The sequence below is a fragment of the Gavia stellata genome, chromosome 6 (genome assembly GCF_030936135.1).
Source record: "Gavia stellata isolate bGavSte3 chromosome 6, bGavSte3.hap2, whole genome shotgun sequence".
In the NCBI taxonomy this organism is placed as follows: domain Eukaryota; kingdom Metazoa; phylum Chordata; class Aves; order Gaviiformes; family Gaviidae; genus Gavia; species Gavia stellata.
In genome coordinates, this window is record NC_082599.1 from 259,094 (window position 1) to 271,524 (window position 12,431).

The 12,431-nt window shown below is 55.5% G+C and overlaps 1 protein-coding gene across 4 annotated transcripts in view; it reads right to left on the reverse strand.

Moving 5' to 3' along the window:
- AGAP3 (ArfGAP with GTPase domain, ankyrin repeat and PH domain 3) overlaps positions 1-12,431 on the reverse strand; it is a 148,956-nt gene that overhangs the window by 19,883 nt on the left and 116,642 nt on the right. For 2 of the 4 annotated variants that reach the window (XM_059819156.1, XM_059819155.1), the window contains exon 12: positions 2,415-2,588. The exons of 1 other annotated variant lie outside the window; for it this stretch is intronic. In XM_059819156.1, coding sequence (XP_059675139.1) covers positions 2,415-2,588 — 174 coding nt within the window. The remainder of the gene's footprint in view (positions 1-2,414; positions 2,589-12,431) is intronic. One more of the 4 variants, XM_059819158.1, reaches the window with a different exon arrangement.

The window sequence follows — 12,431 nt, forward strand, 5'->3', positions numbered from 1 at the left end:
CCCGCGCACAACGGGAGGAAGCAGCCCACCCCTGGGAGTTGTGAGGGCAGCCCGCACCCTCGGCACGTGCCTGCCAGTCTGCTCTGAGCCGAGAAGTATTCCCCACCCTGCCCCGCCATTTAGAGCTGGAAACACAGCGGAGAACTCACACCTGGTCTGCAGAGACACAGCGGCACAGCCGGGATTCAGGCGCGGGTGCAAGGCACGCCTGCTTCGGCTTAGCTCAGCCCTGCAGCGCAGGGGCAGACATGCCGCTCAGCTCGGCATGCCGTGCCACACGGGAAGCAAAGCCCTCTCCCTCCTGACACTGAGAACCCACTTCTGCCGGCCGCCAGCTGTGCAGGTACGCAGCCCGGAGAGCCGCCAGCCCGGCGTGTTGCAGCCCGGGGCTGCTCCAGCCGACGGGGTCAGGAGCCCAGGGAGCTGCTCACCACCCTCTGGAGCCGGGGGTTTGCTCCAGGGGCTCCGCCTGCCCCAGCCCTTCCTCGACAGCCCCGAGCGGTTCTCCGATGGGAGACAGACGCTGGCAGGTACAAAATGGTGCTTTTCCCGCCTGCGCAGCGCTGACGGCGGTGCAAGCTGTGAGCTGGGCAACCGACTGTGAGGCTGCTCTGGGAGGCCCCCAGGATGTGGGGCTGGTCGCCGCTCGTACGCCGCAGACCCTTCAGCACAGCTGGCCAAGTGACGTGTCTCTGGGCCACTAACACGGGGCAGGGCAAGGCAGGACTGACCCACAGGGCTGGGGGCCCAGCACAGCGCAGCGGGACCTGGGCAGAGTGGACGAGCAGCCATCAGCGCTCGAGACACAGCACTGAGTCGACATCTCACCCCTCCACGTCACAGGGAGAAGCAGTAGCATCTCACTCCTGTTTGTGTCAGTCTCCAGGCTACTTTGCACAGAAGAGGCAGATCGCTTCGGGTGGCCGCAAGTGCAGCAGGCTCCTCCCGCGGGCAGGCAGCAGCGGCCGGCTTGCTCTCCTGGACAAGCCAGAGCCAGGGCAGGCAAGACGCGCAGCGCGGCCACGCCAGGCTCTGCAGCGGGGCGTCTGGGAGGAGGACGAGACCTGCCGCAAGGGTCCCTGGGGCGGGAGGCCATCCAGGCAGCAGCTGCCGTGACACAAAATTCACCTGTGCAAAGGACACGTGCATGCCGGCCACGGCGCTGCCTGCCTGCTCGCCTGCAGCCCTCGCCGCTGCGCGCACAGGGGCTCGCTCGGCCGCCGGCACGGGTGGCTCCTGCTGCCTGCGTGCATGGCTCCCGTGGGCAGGGCAAGGTGCCACTTGTGCTGGGTCACCCCTCTCCCGGCGCAGGGGACGGGCCCCGCAGCAGCGCAGCGGATGCGCCCGTGTCCAAAGCGGTGCGCGGAGCAGCGGGCCCCCTCCTCGCACCCCGCTTCCTCTGGCGCCGGAGGAGCGGCGGCTGCCCTGCTGCACCCCATGTCCGAGGCGAGGGGCGGGGGGGCTGCCAGCACATTAATGCTCAGAGCTGCGCCCTTCCGCTCCCGTCGCCTGCGCTGCCCCATCAGCAGTAACAGTCTGATTAATTCGCTTCCAGCAGGGAGCTGATGGGGCCAATGATGGAGCCGCTGCATCAGGCGCGCTGAAATTGATAGTTTTTCACAGTTACAAATGAGGAGCCTCCTCAGCTGCAAATGGCGCCCGCACAGTCGGACTCCGGTAATGATCATAAAGAGGCTCTCTTTAAACTGCGAAAGCCCCTGGGACCGAGCGGGGGGGCGGCTGCCGCGCTAATGAGAACTACAAGGGGCGAGCAGGCATGGAAATGGCTCCTCCACTCTTGATGTGCATTTAACTGCTTTTTTAGTGCGGCGGCAGAGCCAGGAACGAAGGAGTGATGAATGCAGCACAAAAGCATTTATTTTCCAATTCGGCAAAGTGGCTACGTTGGGAAATGTATGAATTATTTTAATTCACTCAACTGTCCTGAAACATCACAGAGAGCGAGTGAGCGTGGGGGGAGGGGGCGGGCCGCGCTCAGTGTGTGCTCCAGAGACAGGAATTACTCCTATTCCTTCAACTGTCCCAAAATTTGGGAGCTGGGGCTGCTGGTCAGGAGCAGGGATGGGGGAAAGCAATGGTTACTCCTCGCACGGTGAGCTGAGAGTGGGGCAGGCAGAGGAGCGAGGTCAGAACAGTCCTGCCGAGGAGCAGCATCCCTTGGCTGGAGGGAGACTGCTTTCCCATGCCCGGAAGGAGAGCTTCTCCCCCCACCCCGGTTTGGACACGGCCGGCTGACCCTCACGAAGGTCCCAAGGCCCCAAAGGCTCTGTCGGACCCCCATGAGCAAACTCTGGGCTCGCAGCCCCAGGGCAGAGCTCAGGACTGCCCCGTCACCAAAATAAACCTCCCCACCCGCTGCAGCTGAGGGGAGCGGGGTCAGGAGTGCTACTTACAGGGGTTGGGGCAGCTGCCGGGGATAGCCACGGCCTCGTTCCACTGGTCCGCGCTGGAGACGGAGTAGGAGCGCTGGTGCATGCTGTCTGGCTTTGAGCTGAAGCCCACCAGGTTGATGCCACTGATGGAGCGCTCTGAGTGCAGGGAGGTACTGCTGGTCGAGTGGGGAGCACCTGCAAGAGAGACACGAATTTAGCACGGACCAACCGCTGCTCTGAAGCACGGCAGAAGAAGGAAAAGCTGTCCTATACCTGATCCGACATGGTCCCGGTGGCCCTGCATGAGGACAGGCTCTGTTTGGCTCTCCTCTCCCAAGGGGTGCTCATGCATCACCCCCCAAAGGCGCTGAGAAAAGAGCGCTGCCCAGCACATAACACTTCTCAGAGAGAGACCCAGCTTGAGGTATTTCAACGTAGCACCCGGGGATGCATAGCTAGGCAACCTGGCACACAGCTTCCCCCTCCCACCAGATTTTTGCAGCCGGAATTCACGGTCTGCTCATAATCTTCACTATAGCCTCCGGCACCTGGACAAACACAAACCCACCCCACAGCCAGCACGCCCATCCTCACTCCCTAACTTCACCCCTTGTGTGTCCCCAGCAAGAAACACAACCATGTTGGAGGCACTAGGAGTGAACGGAAAATCACGTGGAGGATGTCAAAGGGACAAGCGGGGGAATAGATGTCTGTAAGGTGCGGATCGTGGGTGGAAAAGCCTCTTCCCACTAGCTGGAAACCCCCTGAGCTGAGCCCAGACCTTGAACCACCCAGGAAAGGAGCGTTTTTGGGACTAGAGGCCGTCATAGAAGACAAGATCACTCAGATATTCAAAACAGGTCAAGTGTTTCCGGATTACAAGAATATCCAAAATTTCCCAAATAGTAAACAGAGCAGCTCTGACAGGGAGCAAAAATCTCGCCGTGCAAGGCTGCAGCAATCTGTTAAGGAGGATGCCGCTGCCCTAGAGGGATTACCCGACACCTGCCCACAAGCACTCTCCTGTGCCTTCCCTTAGGGCATTCAGCTCCAGCCACCGTAGAGCAAGTGCTCCGGGAGCTCCGTGCGAGCAAAGGGTCCCTCTCCCTACTCTGAAGCTACCTTTCCTCCTTCCACGCCCCAAGGCGCAGATGCTGAGCTGGGACTCCCACACCAGCCCTTCTGGCCATGGCAGAGGGCAGGGCCCGTTGAACGGCTCCGGCCGCACTGCGCCTGGCTGGTGAGACACGGATCCACACCTGACCCATCTGCTTGCGCCAGCCCCACCAGAGCTGACCGCCCCGCGGCCGCGCACGGAGCCGGGCTAAGAGGAGCCGAGCAACTTGTTTCACGGGACTGGTATGTCAGTGGGATCCTTTCACAGACGCAGGCTGGAGAGCAGATGGACACTGGCCGGAGCAGGTCCCCAGGTGGATCTGCTACAGCCAGGACAGCTCACCTGACTGTGTCTTCACTGCGTAAAACCAGCCTCATTTTGCTCTCAGAGAATCCCAGAACAGCCGAGGCTGGAAGGGACCTCTGGGGCCGTCCTGTCCAACCCCTGCTCAAGCAGGGCCACCCGGAGCCAGCTGCCCCGGACTGTGTCTGGATGGTTTTTGAATATTTCTAAAGAGAGAGACTCCACAACCTCACGGGACAACCTATTCCAGTGCTCAGCCACCCTCCACAAAGAGCAGAGCCCCGGAAAATCCCCGTGTGGAGCCACAGATTTTGTACGTAAGGTTACGTTTCTGTCCCTGCTGTTTCCAGGAAAACCTAAGAAATGTGATGTGAATGTCACTGGTGCCTGAGCAGTGCCTGAGGCTGCAGAGTGCCTGAAACAACAGCTCAAGAAACCCAGAGCCGCCCTTACAGAAGGTGTGTGCCGAATGCAGGGGTGATGCGGGCCGTCAGCCCTGCACCAGGCATGCCGGCCGTCCGCCAGCACCCTTCATTCCTCACCAGCACGGTGGGTGCCTCCCACCCTCCTCTCCAGCATACCCAGCCTGGGCCAAAAATCCCCTTTCTCTGCTGCACTGCGTAGGGACAGTCCGTAAGCCTTGCCTGCAGATCCTGCCTGTCCCGGCAGTGCCGACGCCGAGCTCGCAGGGCCGCGGTGCCCTGCAGCCCCGAGTTGCCGGGCCCCTGCCCGTGGGGCAGGAGCAGCAGAGCCGCCGGTTTGTCTGCCTCCAGCCCGGCTGCTGCATGCTCCCCCTCCCTCCCCTTGTTCAGCGCCACAGAAACACGTGTAAAACCATGACACTGACTTTGCCTCTAATTAGCCCTTAATTTACAAGACACACTCGGAAGGGTAATTAGCTGGCGCTCCGCTCCTGACTGCCGCATCCATCTCCTCTCGCCTCCTCGTGGGAGGGAGCCTGCTGCCACTACAGCAGGGACAACGCTACTCTCCCGGGACCGGGACCGGGACGAGCTGGGTCCTGGGGACCGTGCTGCTGGGTTGGGATGGGATGGGACGGGACAGGATGGGATGGGACGGGACGGGACAGGACAGGCTGCCCTCAGAGCTCAGGCAGTGCCTGCCGGCCCCATTCCAGGCTGCGCACAAAGCACGTGTCTATCGCCACAGCCACGGAGGAGAGGGAGGCAAAGAGCAGGAGTGCGGCGTGCCTAGGAGAAGCTCCTCCAGCAAAGGGGAAATTCCTGCAGAGCCCCAGGGTGCCCAGATTTGCCCCTTCCACCTCCACCCCAGCCACGCTGGGAGCCCCAGCCTGCAGACACACGCTCTCCCATCGCTCCGAGGAGGAGCAGCGTGGGCTGCCACAAATACCCAAGTGCCCCAGCCCTGACCAGAGCCGGGGACATGCTGCTCTGCCGTGGCCAAGGCACCCTCCAAACCTGCCCCCAGCGATGGACCTCAGTTTCATGGCGCCGTGCGGTGGGTGAGGCCGGGCAGTGGGAACGAGTGCTGGCAGCAGGAAAGGAAGGCTGCTGTGGTCAGACTCGCCGAGCAGCAACCCCAGACGCCTCAAGAGCCCGCCCCGCAGCCCTGCTCAGCTTTGCCGGCGGCCACCCTAGCAGCACACCACGCGGCCAGGGCAGGCGGCCACAGCTGCGGCGTGACCTGCGCCAGGCCCACTGTGTGCAGAAGACACGCTTGGGAAAGCCACCGACACGCGCTCAGAGCCTGCCCCGCACGCCTGCGGCAACCACCCGACCCTGCACCGGCGGCCGGCACGACCCTCCCGAATCGGACGCCTGCCTTGCCACAGCACGTGCCATGAAGATGCGGCGCCGATTTGAAAATTTCATTTTGAAATGGAACAGTGTTGCTATGACTTCCAGGAACAGCTTCTATCAGCCTCTGCAGTCTCTCCAGGAGCTCCCCGCACTTCACACCAGCTGCCTGGAGTCACCCAGCTGCAGAGAAACGTCCTCACAGCCCGGCCGCTCGCTTGGCTCACGGACCTCCCGGCTGCACAACTCCAGGGTGTCCCAGGGATCTGCACGGTGGTCCTAACAAGGCTAGAGCCCTCAGGAATTGCATCACTTTGGGAGTGACACCAGCAGCAGTTGCTGGATATGTTCCCTTTAAATTAGGCAAGCAAAGTGAAAGGTGAATAAAAGGCTACGTACAGAATACTAATTGCGTCTCTGAACCAAAGCCTCCAGGAACTGAACTCTCCCTGACCCTGCCTACAGTCCCTCAAGCAAAGCTCTCCCAATCACTGCTTCCTCAAAACCCCAAAAAAAAGAGATTCATGTAGACATGTTAGTGTGACCTCACCAGCAGGCAAGGCTTCGTGATGCCTTTTTAAGTAAAGCCTAACCGATGACATGGCGGTAAATGGAAAATCACCTAAAAGCAGAATGTCATTTTTCTAAGCGTGGAGTGCGGCAGCCTGGCCACTTCAGGAAAACACCGAATCAAAGCAAACTGGGAATTCCTCATTAAGGTGCAGATGCACAGGGGAACTGGATAAAGGCGAGTTAGCAAAGAAGGGTACCGTCGGTTGGGAAGGAGGTCATTTGCAGAGTCACTCGAGGATCTTTGGACAAATCTTTGGACTAATTTAATATTTTCAACAGCGATTTGCCAAAATAATACATGGGTTCTGGTGAAATTTCCTGGTGACATTAAGTTGGAAGCACTGACAGCCTTCTGGCGATAAAGACGTCACGCAGGACTAGATGATTTTGAAAAGTGAGCTAAGAAAGCCACAACAAAATTTATTTAGTACGAAATGCAAAGACATGTACTCTGGAACTAATGGGCCTGATTCAGAAAATCCTGGGAAAGTATGTACTGTTTTCCATGGGATCACACCCCAATGACAAGAATGTCTGCACTAGGCTGGGCCTCCTAACTGGGAACACCAGAGGAGGAGGAATTCTGCAAGTATTGCCTCGTCACAGCATCACCGAATCACACCACCGCCGAGGCTGGGAAGTCGGATGTGATCCCACATGCGCACGACGAGGTTAAGTCAAATGTGATCCCTCGTGTGCAAGATGAGGTAAGTCTTGCGTAACTGGGAAGCGTGCACGCTTTCTGCCCAAAGCTGGTATGACACCTCACCTAGCTCCTCACGCACAACCTACCACCTTGAAAAAAACGAATTCAAGGTGGAACGGATACCGAAAACAAAGGTGACTCTCCATTCCTGCTAATCCTGTCAGCCTACCTGCTCACATCCCACAGCACACCGTTCCGAACCACCGCAGACTGCCAGCAATAGCAACACAAAGGGTATGGCCATGCTAAGTCATATACTTTTTAATAGGAGTAACACCTACATCCCTGACAGCTTCACTCAGGAAAGGACTGCTTCGTTCTCTTCCTTGAACATACAATAACCTGACCAGCACTGAAGAAACCAAGCCGTGACACATCAGCTCTACCTCCCACCACCAGCATCGCAGACCCACTGCTGAGCAAGCTCCCGGTGAAGCCAGATCTCTCCTGGATGCACATGTCCCGGGTGCTGAGCGTCTGCAGCCTGGCCAGGACATGGACGAGAGACCGCTTCAGCGGCACAGACGGACACGCTCTGTGCCCCAGCAGACAACGGACAGATACCAGTGATTCTGGTCCTGGGCTAATCTCTTTGCTGCGTCTGATGCTGTCAACCCAGGAATACTGCCGTTTCAACCTGAGAAAGGGGACAGCGTCCCGAAGGCTCATCCTCCTTTGGCCAATGCACACAGCAGGCTGCAAGACAAAAACGTCTTCGCACCCTCAGACCCCTGCCCGGTGATAACTCAAAGGAAGAGCTGTCTCTTGCTGGATTTATTCAACGTTAAAGTGTGGCCAACAGGAGAATGGTCAGACGGCAGCTAGATTCTGCTCTGTCTGTGCTTCTGCATACCACGACCTCCCCGAGGCCCTGCAGAGCCGAGGGCATGGGCAGACAATTGCCCACAGTTATGTTTTTGCGAGGAGCCACTGACTGTCGGTCCCCCCTCAGCACTGCTCTCCCGGGGCAGACGGGTGGCTGCTTACCAGGTCCTTACAACGTGGAAGAAACCGGGTTCGCCTGGGGGAACAGGGCTATGCTAAATTTTAAAGAGGCACAGGCTGGAGAGCAGTTTGGGAATTCCCCCTTGTTGTACGGCCAAGGACAGCACAGGTCTTTTCTCTGAAGTGCCAGGCCTTGCTCCGGCACAGGAAAGGAACGCTGCCGCCACGCTACGTTGCAGCAGAGGCTGCAGCCGTATGGCATGAGATGGTGATGGAGGTCACGGCAGGATGCCCAGTGAGGACACCCTGGCATGAAGCAAACCCGGTTTTCTCTTGCACGGCAGTAAACCAATAGCACACTGCAGATTAATGCTATTCACTATCTGCCAAACCACGTCCGAAAGAGTCATCAGTTACCACTACTCGTTAAACAAAACTTTAAGGTACTCGTTGCCAACTGATCGTCATTTATCCCAAATAAAAATTAGAAATCCTGCAAGTCACCTTAGTGTACTGACTCTCAAGTACGCTGTTGGTGTCTGCAGCCATAGCATGTCTCAAAGCCTCCCCGAAAGCTGTGCGCGTGGGGCAGCTGCGGCTGCTCTGGACCCCGAGCTGCTGCTCCTGGGCCGCGTGGAGCGGGCTGGACCGGTACCCACCTCCAGCTGGTGGGAATCTACTCCAGTCCGAGAAACCAACTGGTTCTTGAGGGGAGGTGAGAGCCAGTGAGCCTGGTTAAGCTGCCTGCCTGTGAAATGCCTGCTGCGAAAGACATAATTCACCACTCTCCATCAACAGGCGGTCAGCTGCCATGCATGCAGGAATGCAGCTGTCCTCGAGCATCCCGTGGCTGCCTTTCCCGGAGCCGCCCCCACCTCTGGCGCAGGTCGGGAGCCAGAAGAGTCTCTGTCAGGTTGGTTTTCTGAACCAAGCACTGCATGCTGTTTCACTGGACATACTCAATTCCTGCCAGTAAAGAGGCCAAAAAACCCAGGCTGGCTCTTATCAACCAGAAGCACCAGGATGGACTCATGTCATTTGAAAGACATCAAATCCCAAGTTCTCCTTGGGATGTGGCAACAACGCCAAGCACCTATGCAGCCCCACAAGCACGGCCGGGCATGTTCAGGGACGACAGATGTCCTTCCCAGCTCTGCCAACAGCGACTGTCTGTGCGAAATGCTGATCCAAACGGCAGGCGACCTAGGTTTCCCAGCCCTGCTTCTTAGCAAGGCCGTCAGGATCTGCCAGCTTGCACACAGCGGGAGCCATTGCCTTTCACTGGGCCTCACAGATGCTCTGACACAGGGGAATCTCCCTCCTTTCTTAGCACTGCATTTGGAGAGCACATTTTTGGACACACGCACGCGGTAAGTGGCTATGTAACACCCCAGCTCCTACCAAAGCCAATCCGTGGTGGGTACGAACCGCCAGAAGAAACAGTTCTGCGCAGCCCAGACATCTCTGGGAGGACTGAAAAGCCAAGCTGCCTGCAGCAGGACGGGAAGAGCTGACCACGACACGGTTGCCATTTTATACTCCCGTCTCCCAGCCGAAACTCAGCGGCCCACGAGAAGAGCCAAGGCACCTCCAGCCAACACACCAGACTCACCTCTGGTTCAGATGGTGGCTGACTCCCCGCGCAGAGTTCGCAGGACCCCAGCAAACTGGAGAAGCCTGCGAACAGGTACTGCAGCCACGGCTGCCCCTCAAAATCCTCAGGCACCAAGAGCACGCCGACAGCCCGGGAACCGCGGGCAGCCGCAGCTACTCAGTCCTTCTCCAGCCTGTGCTCTGACCGCACCACACACCCACACAGAGCCCGTGGAGCCTGCTGGGGCACGCCTGTCCGCTCGCCGTGCGGCTCCACCGCCACGGAAGGGTGGCCGGAGTTGCGTGGGGAAGAGGCAAATCCACCCGGAGAGCAAGCGACAGCACATCTGGACAAGAAGCCAGAAGCAGCCAGAAGGAGCCCTCCGACTGACTGCTCTGTTCTGCATAGCATAAAATTACACCATAGGTCTTCCACTAATTCACTCCTGCCTGAACTAAAACGTATCTTTTAGAAAATCTTCTAATCTTGATTAGAATATTGTCACTGACAGAGAAATCACAGCAACTCTTGATAAGTAGTTCCAGTGGTTAATTACCCTCACTGTTGAAATTGGCACCTTATTTCTAGTCTGAATTGTCTTGCTTCAGCTACCAGTCACTGGATCTTGGTATATTTTATCTGATAAAGAACTCTCCATTACCACATTTTTGTTCCTACACAGGTACTTACAGACAGTGTTGAAATAACCTCTTAACCTTTTCTCCGATAAACTAAACAAATTGAGCTCCCTGAACCTTTCACGACAAGGTGCATTTTGCGAGCATTTCATCGTTTGCACAGCTATTCTCTGAGCCCTTTCCAACCTATTGGTTTCATTCTGATACTGCGGACATGTGAAATCCATGAACTTCAGCTCTCTGGAAGTCCTCTCCGTCCCAAAACTGACAGTCACCATCAACACTTCGCAAAGACCTTGACCACATCTTCTAGAATTCCTGAATTAAATAATTCAGAATTGCTGATTCAAACATGTCTAAATCTCCTACCTGCTGTTTAATATGCTCCCTAATTACAGTTGGAATATGAAGAATTCATCATTCTGTGATAAGACACATCATCTTGCCTCTTGCCAGACACCAAACAGAAGTCTTCACTGAACACTGCTCTTTTTTTTTCTTTAGCAACCATTCTACTATTTTCTTCCAGGAATGAACGAACGCTGGTTTTAGGATTCATTAGTTCCTAATAAACTTGAAAAAAAAAAAAATTCACTGTCTTTAACCCTGCTGCTTCCCTTTTCTGTAGCCCCTTGCGCAACCACGGTAATGTAGGCTCCGGAAACTAGCCAAGAGGGGGGAAGGTGAGCTGGGAAATGAGCTTCAGATACTAAATCCATCACTTTCATTTGTATGTTATGTAGAGTCTCCATGGAACATGTAAAAGCTGAAGATTAGGAACTTGGTAAGGTGTATGAACAGCGACTGTTCTCATGATTCACAGGCTAAAAGTACTGTATTACAGAGACGGAGACGCTGTGGACAAGGCAGCCACTTCAGCAGAAGCTCACCAAGTCCAAGGCACAAGATGAGCGTAAAGTCAAGACGCAGCGAGTGGTGGTAAAGGAGACGCTGCCACATTTCCACGCCGCACCGCTGAGACCAGAACAGGAAAAAGCACCAGGGAGGACACAGGAGCTGCTTTGAGCTCAACATCTGGACCTGTGTTGGAGGAGGAACCAAGATGGAAGACTTGTCTTTTTTTCAAGTAAAGCAGCTATGAAAGAGAAGGAAAGAGAGCTTTCCCTCCAAGAGAAAGGCGGCAGAGATGACAGACTCAGGCAGAAGTCCGCAAACTAGGAAGCTCTCAGACGTGGCAGGCAGCGTCGGTCTTCCCGTCAGCTGAGACACTGATGTCCCTATGGAGGAAGGCGGCGTGCCCAGCAGCCGCGGCGTGCTGGTATTCTTACCTCACTGGTGACTTTGTTTCCAAGTTCTTGGTCAACAGCACAATTTGCTAAATGTATTTCACTTCTTCCCTAAATTTGACGGGTACCAAGCGTGGCCTGGGGAAGCTGGGCAGGCACAAGGTGCACAACTTCTCCGCGAACAACAAACCCAGAGCAAACGGTGAAACAAACCCTTTGTGCGGCTGCAACCAGAGCAAGTCTGGGAATGTCAGGAGCTGGAATGCTTCCCACAAAGCCAAAAGGGTCACTTTGAGGGCTGCTCATCATTAATCACTCACGGCGGATGTTAGTCTGTGGAGCTCTGGCAAAGGGCTACGTGGCAGAGAGAGCCTCCACCCGTGGTTCCAGCTGGCCATGCAGGACCGCACTGGTGCCATCAACTATCTGCCTACTGGAGCTTTCAACTTCTGCTCAATACTTATCGATTACCTTATTACGTGGCCGTTATTTTTATTGCTTTTAATATATATACAGTTACACAGATGTACAAAATACGTTAGCGCAACACAGCTCGCTCCCCTCCACTTTCTTTTGTTCCTGTGCATTCTTTGCTATCTGGACAGAGAGAGAATGAATAGTTTATGTCTCCTCTTAGCCCAGATTAATACATTTTTAAGCAGTGCAATCTTCCTTTTGATTTTAACTTTTTGGTATCCAGTAAAATGTTCTTTAAAAACTCCTAATTACGCTTCACTTTTTTTTTCTGTTGAAGTTCTTTCTCCCAAATGATCTGGCTCATAATTGCTTTCAGCTTTGTGAAATTGGCTCGGATATATATTTTTGTGTGTGTGTGTCTCTGTGTGTGTGTGTGTTTAGTACACTTTATCTCTGATTTGAATTTTACTCTGCCTGAACACCAACACAACGAAGTCAAGGTTACTTTTACCTAAGCCACTACCAAATTTTAGTTTTGTGATTCATTCTCCCCATCTGCTTGGATGAGGGTAACTACGGCGTTTTCCATGGGGGCTGCATTGCTTCTTTGAACCAGTAGGATTCAGAAGGTGTAAGGAAGCTTTAGTGTCACTTGGCTAAAAGTCCTTTGGTGAGTATCACCGTGCTAATGTAATTTACTCTCCAACACGTTATAGTGAA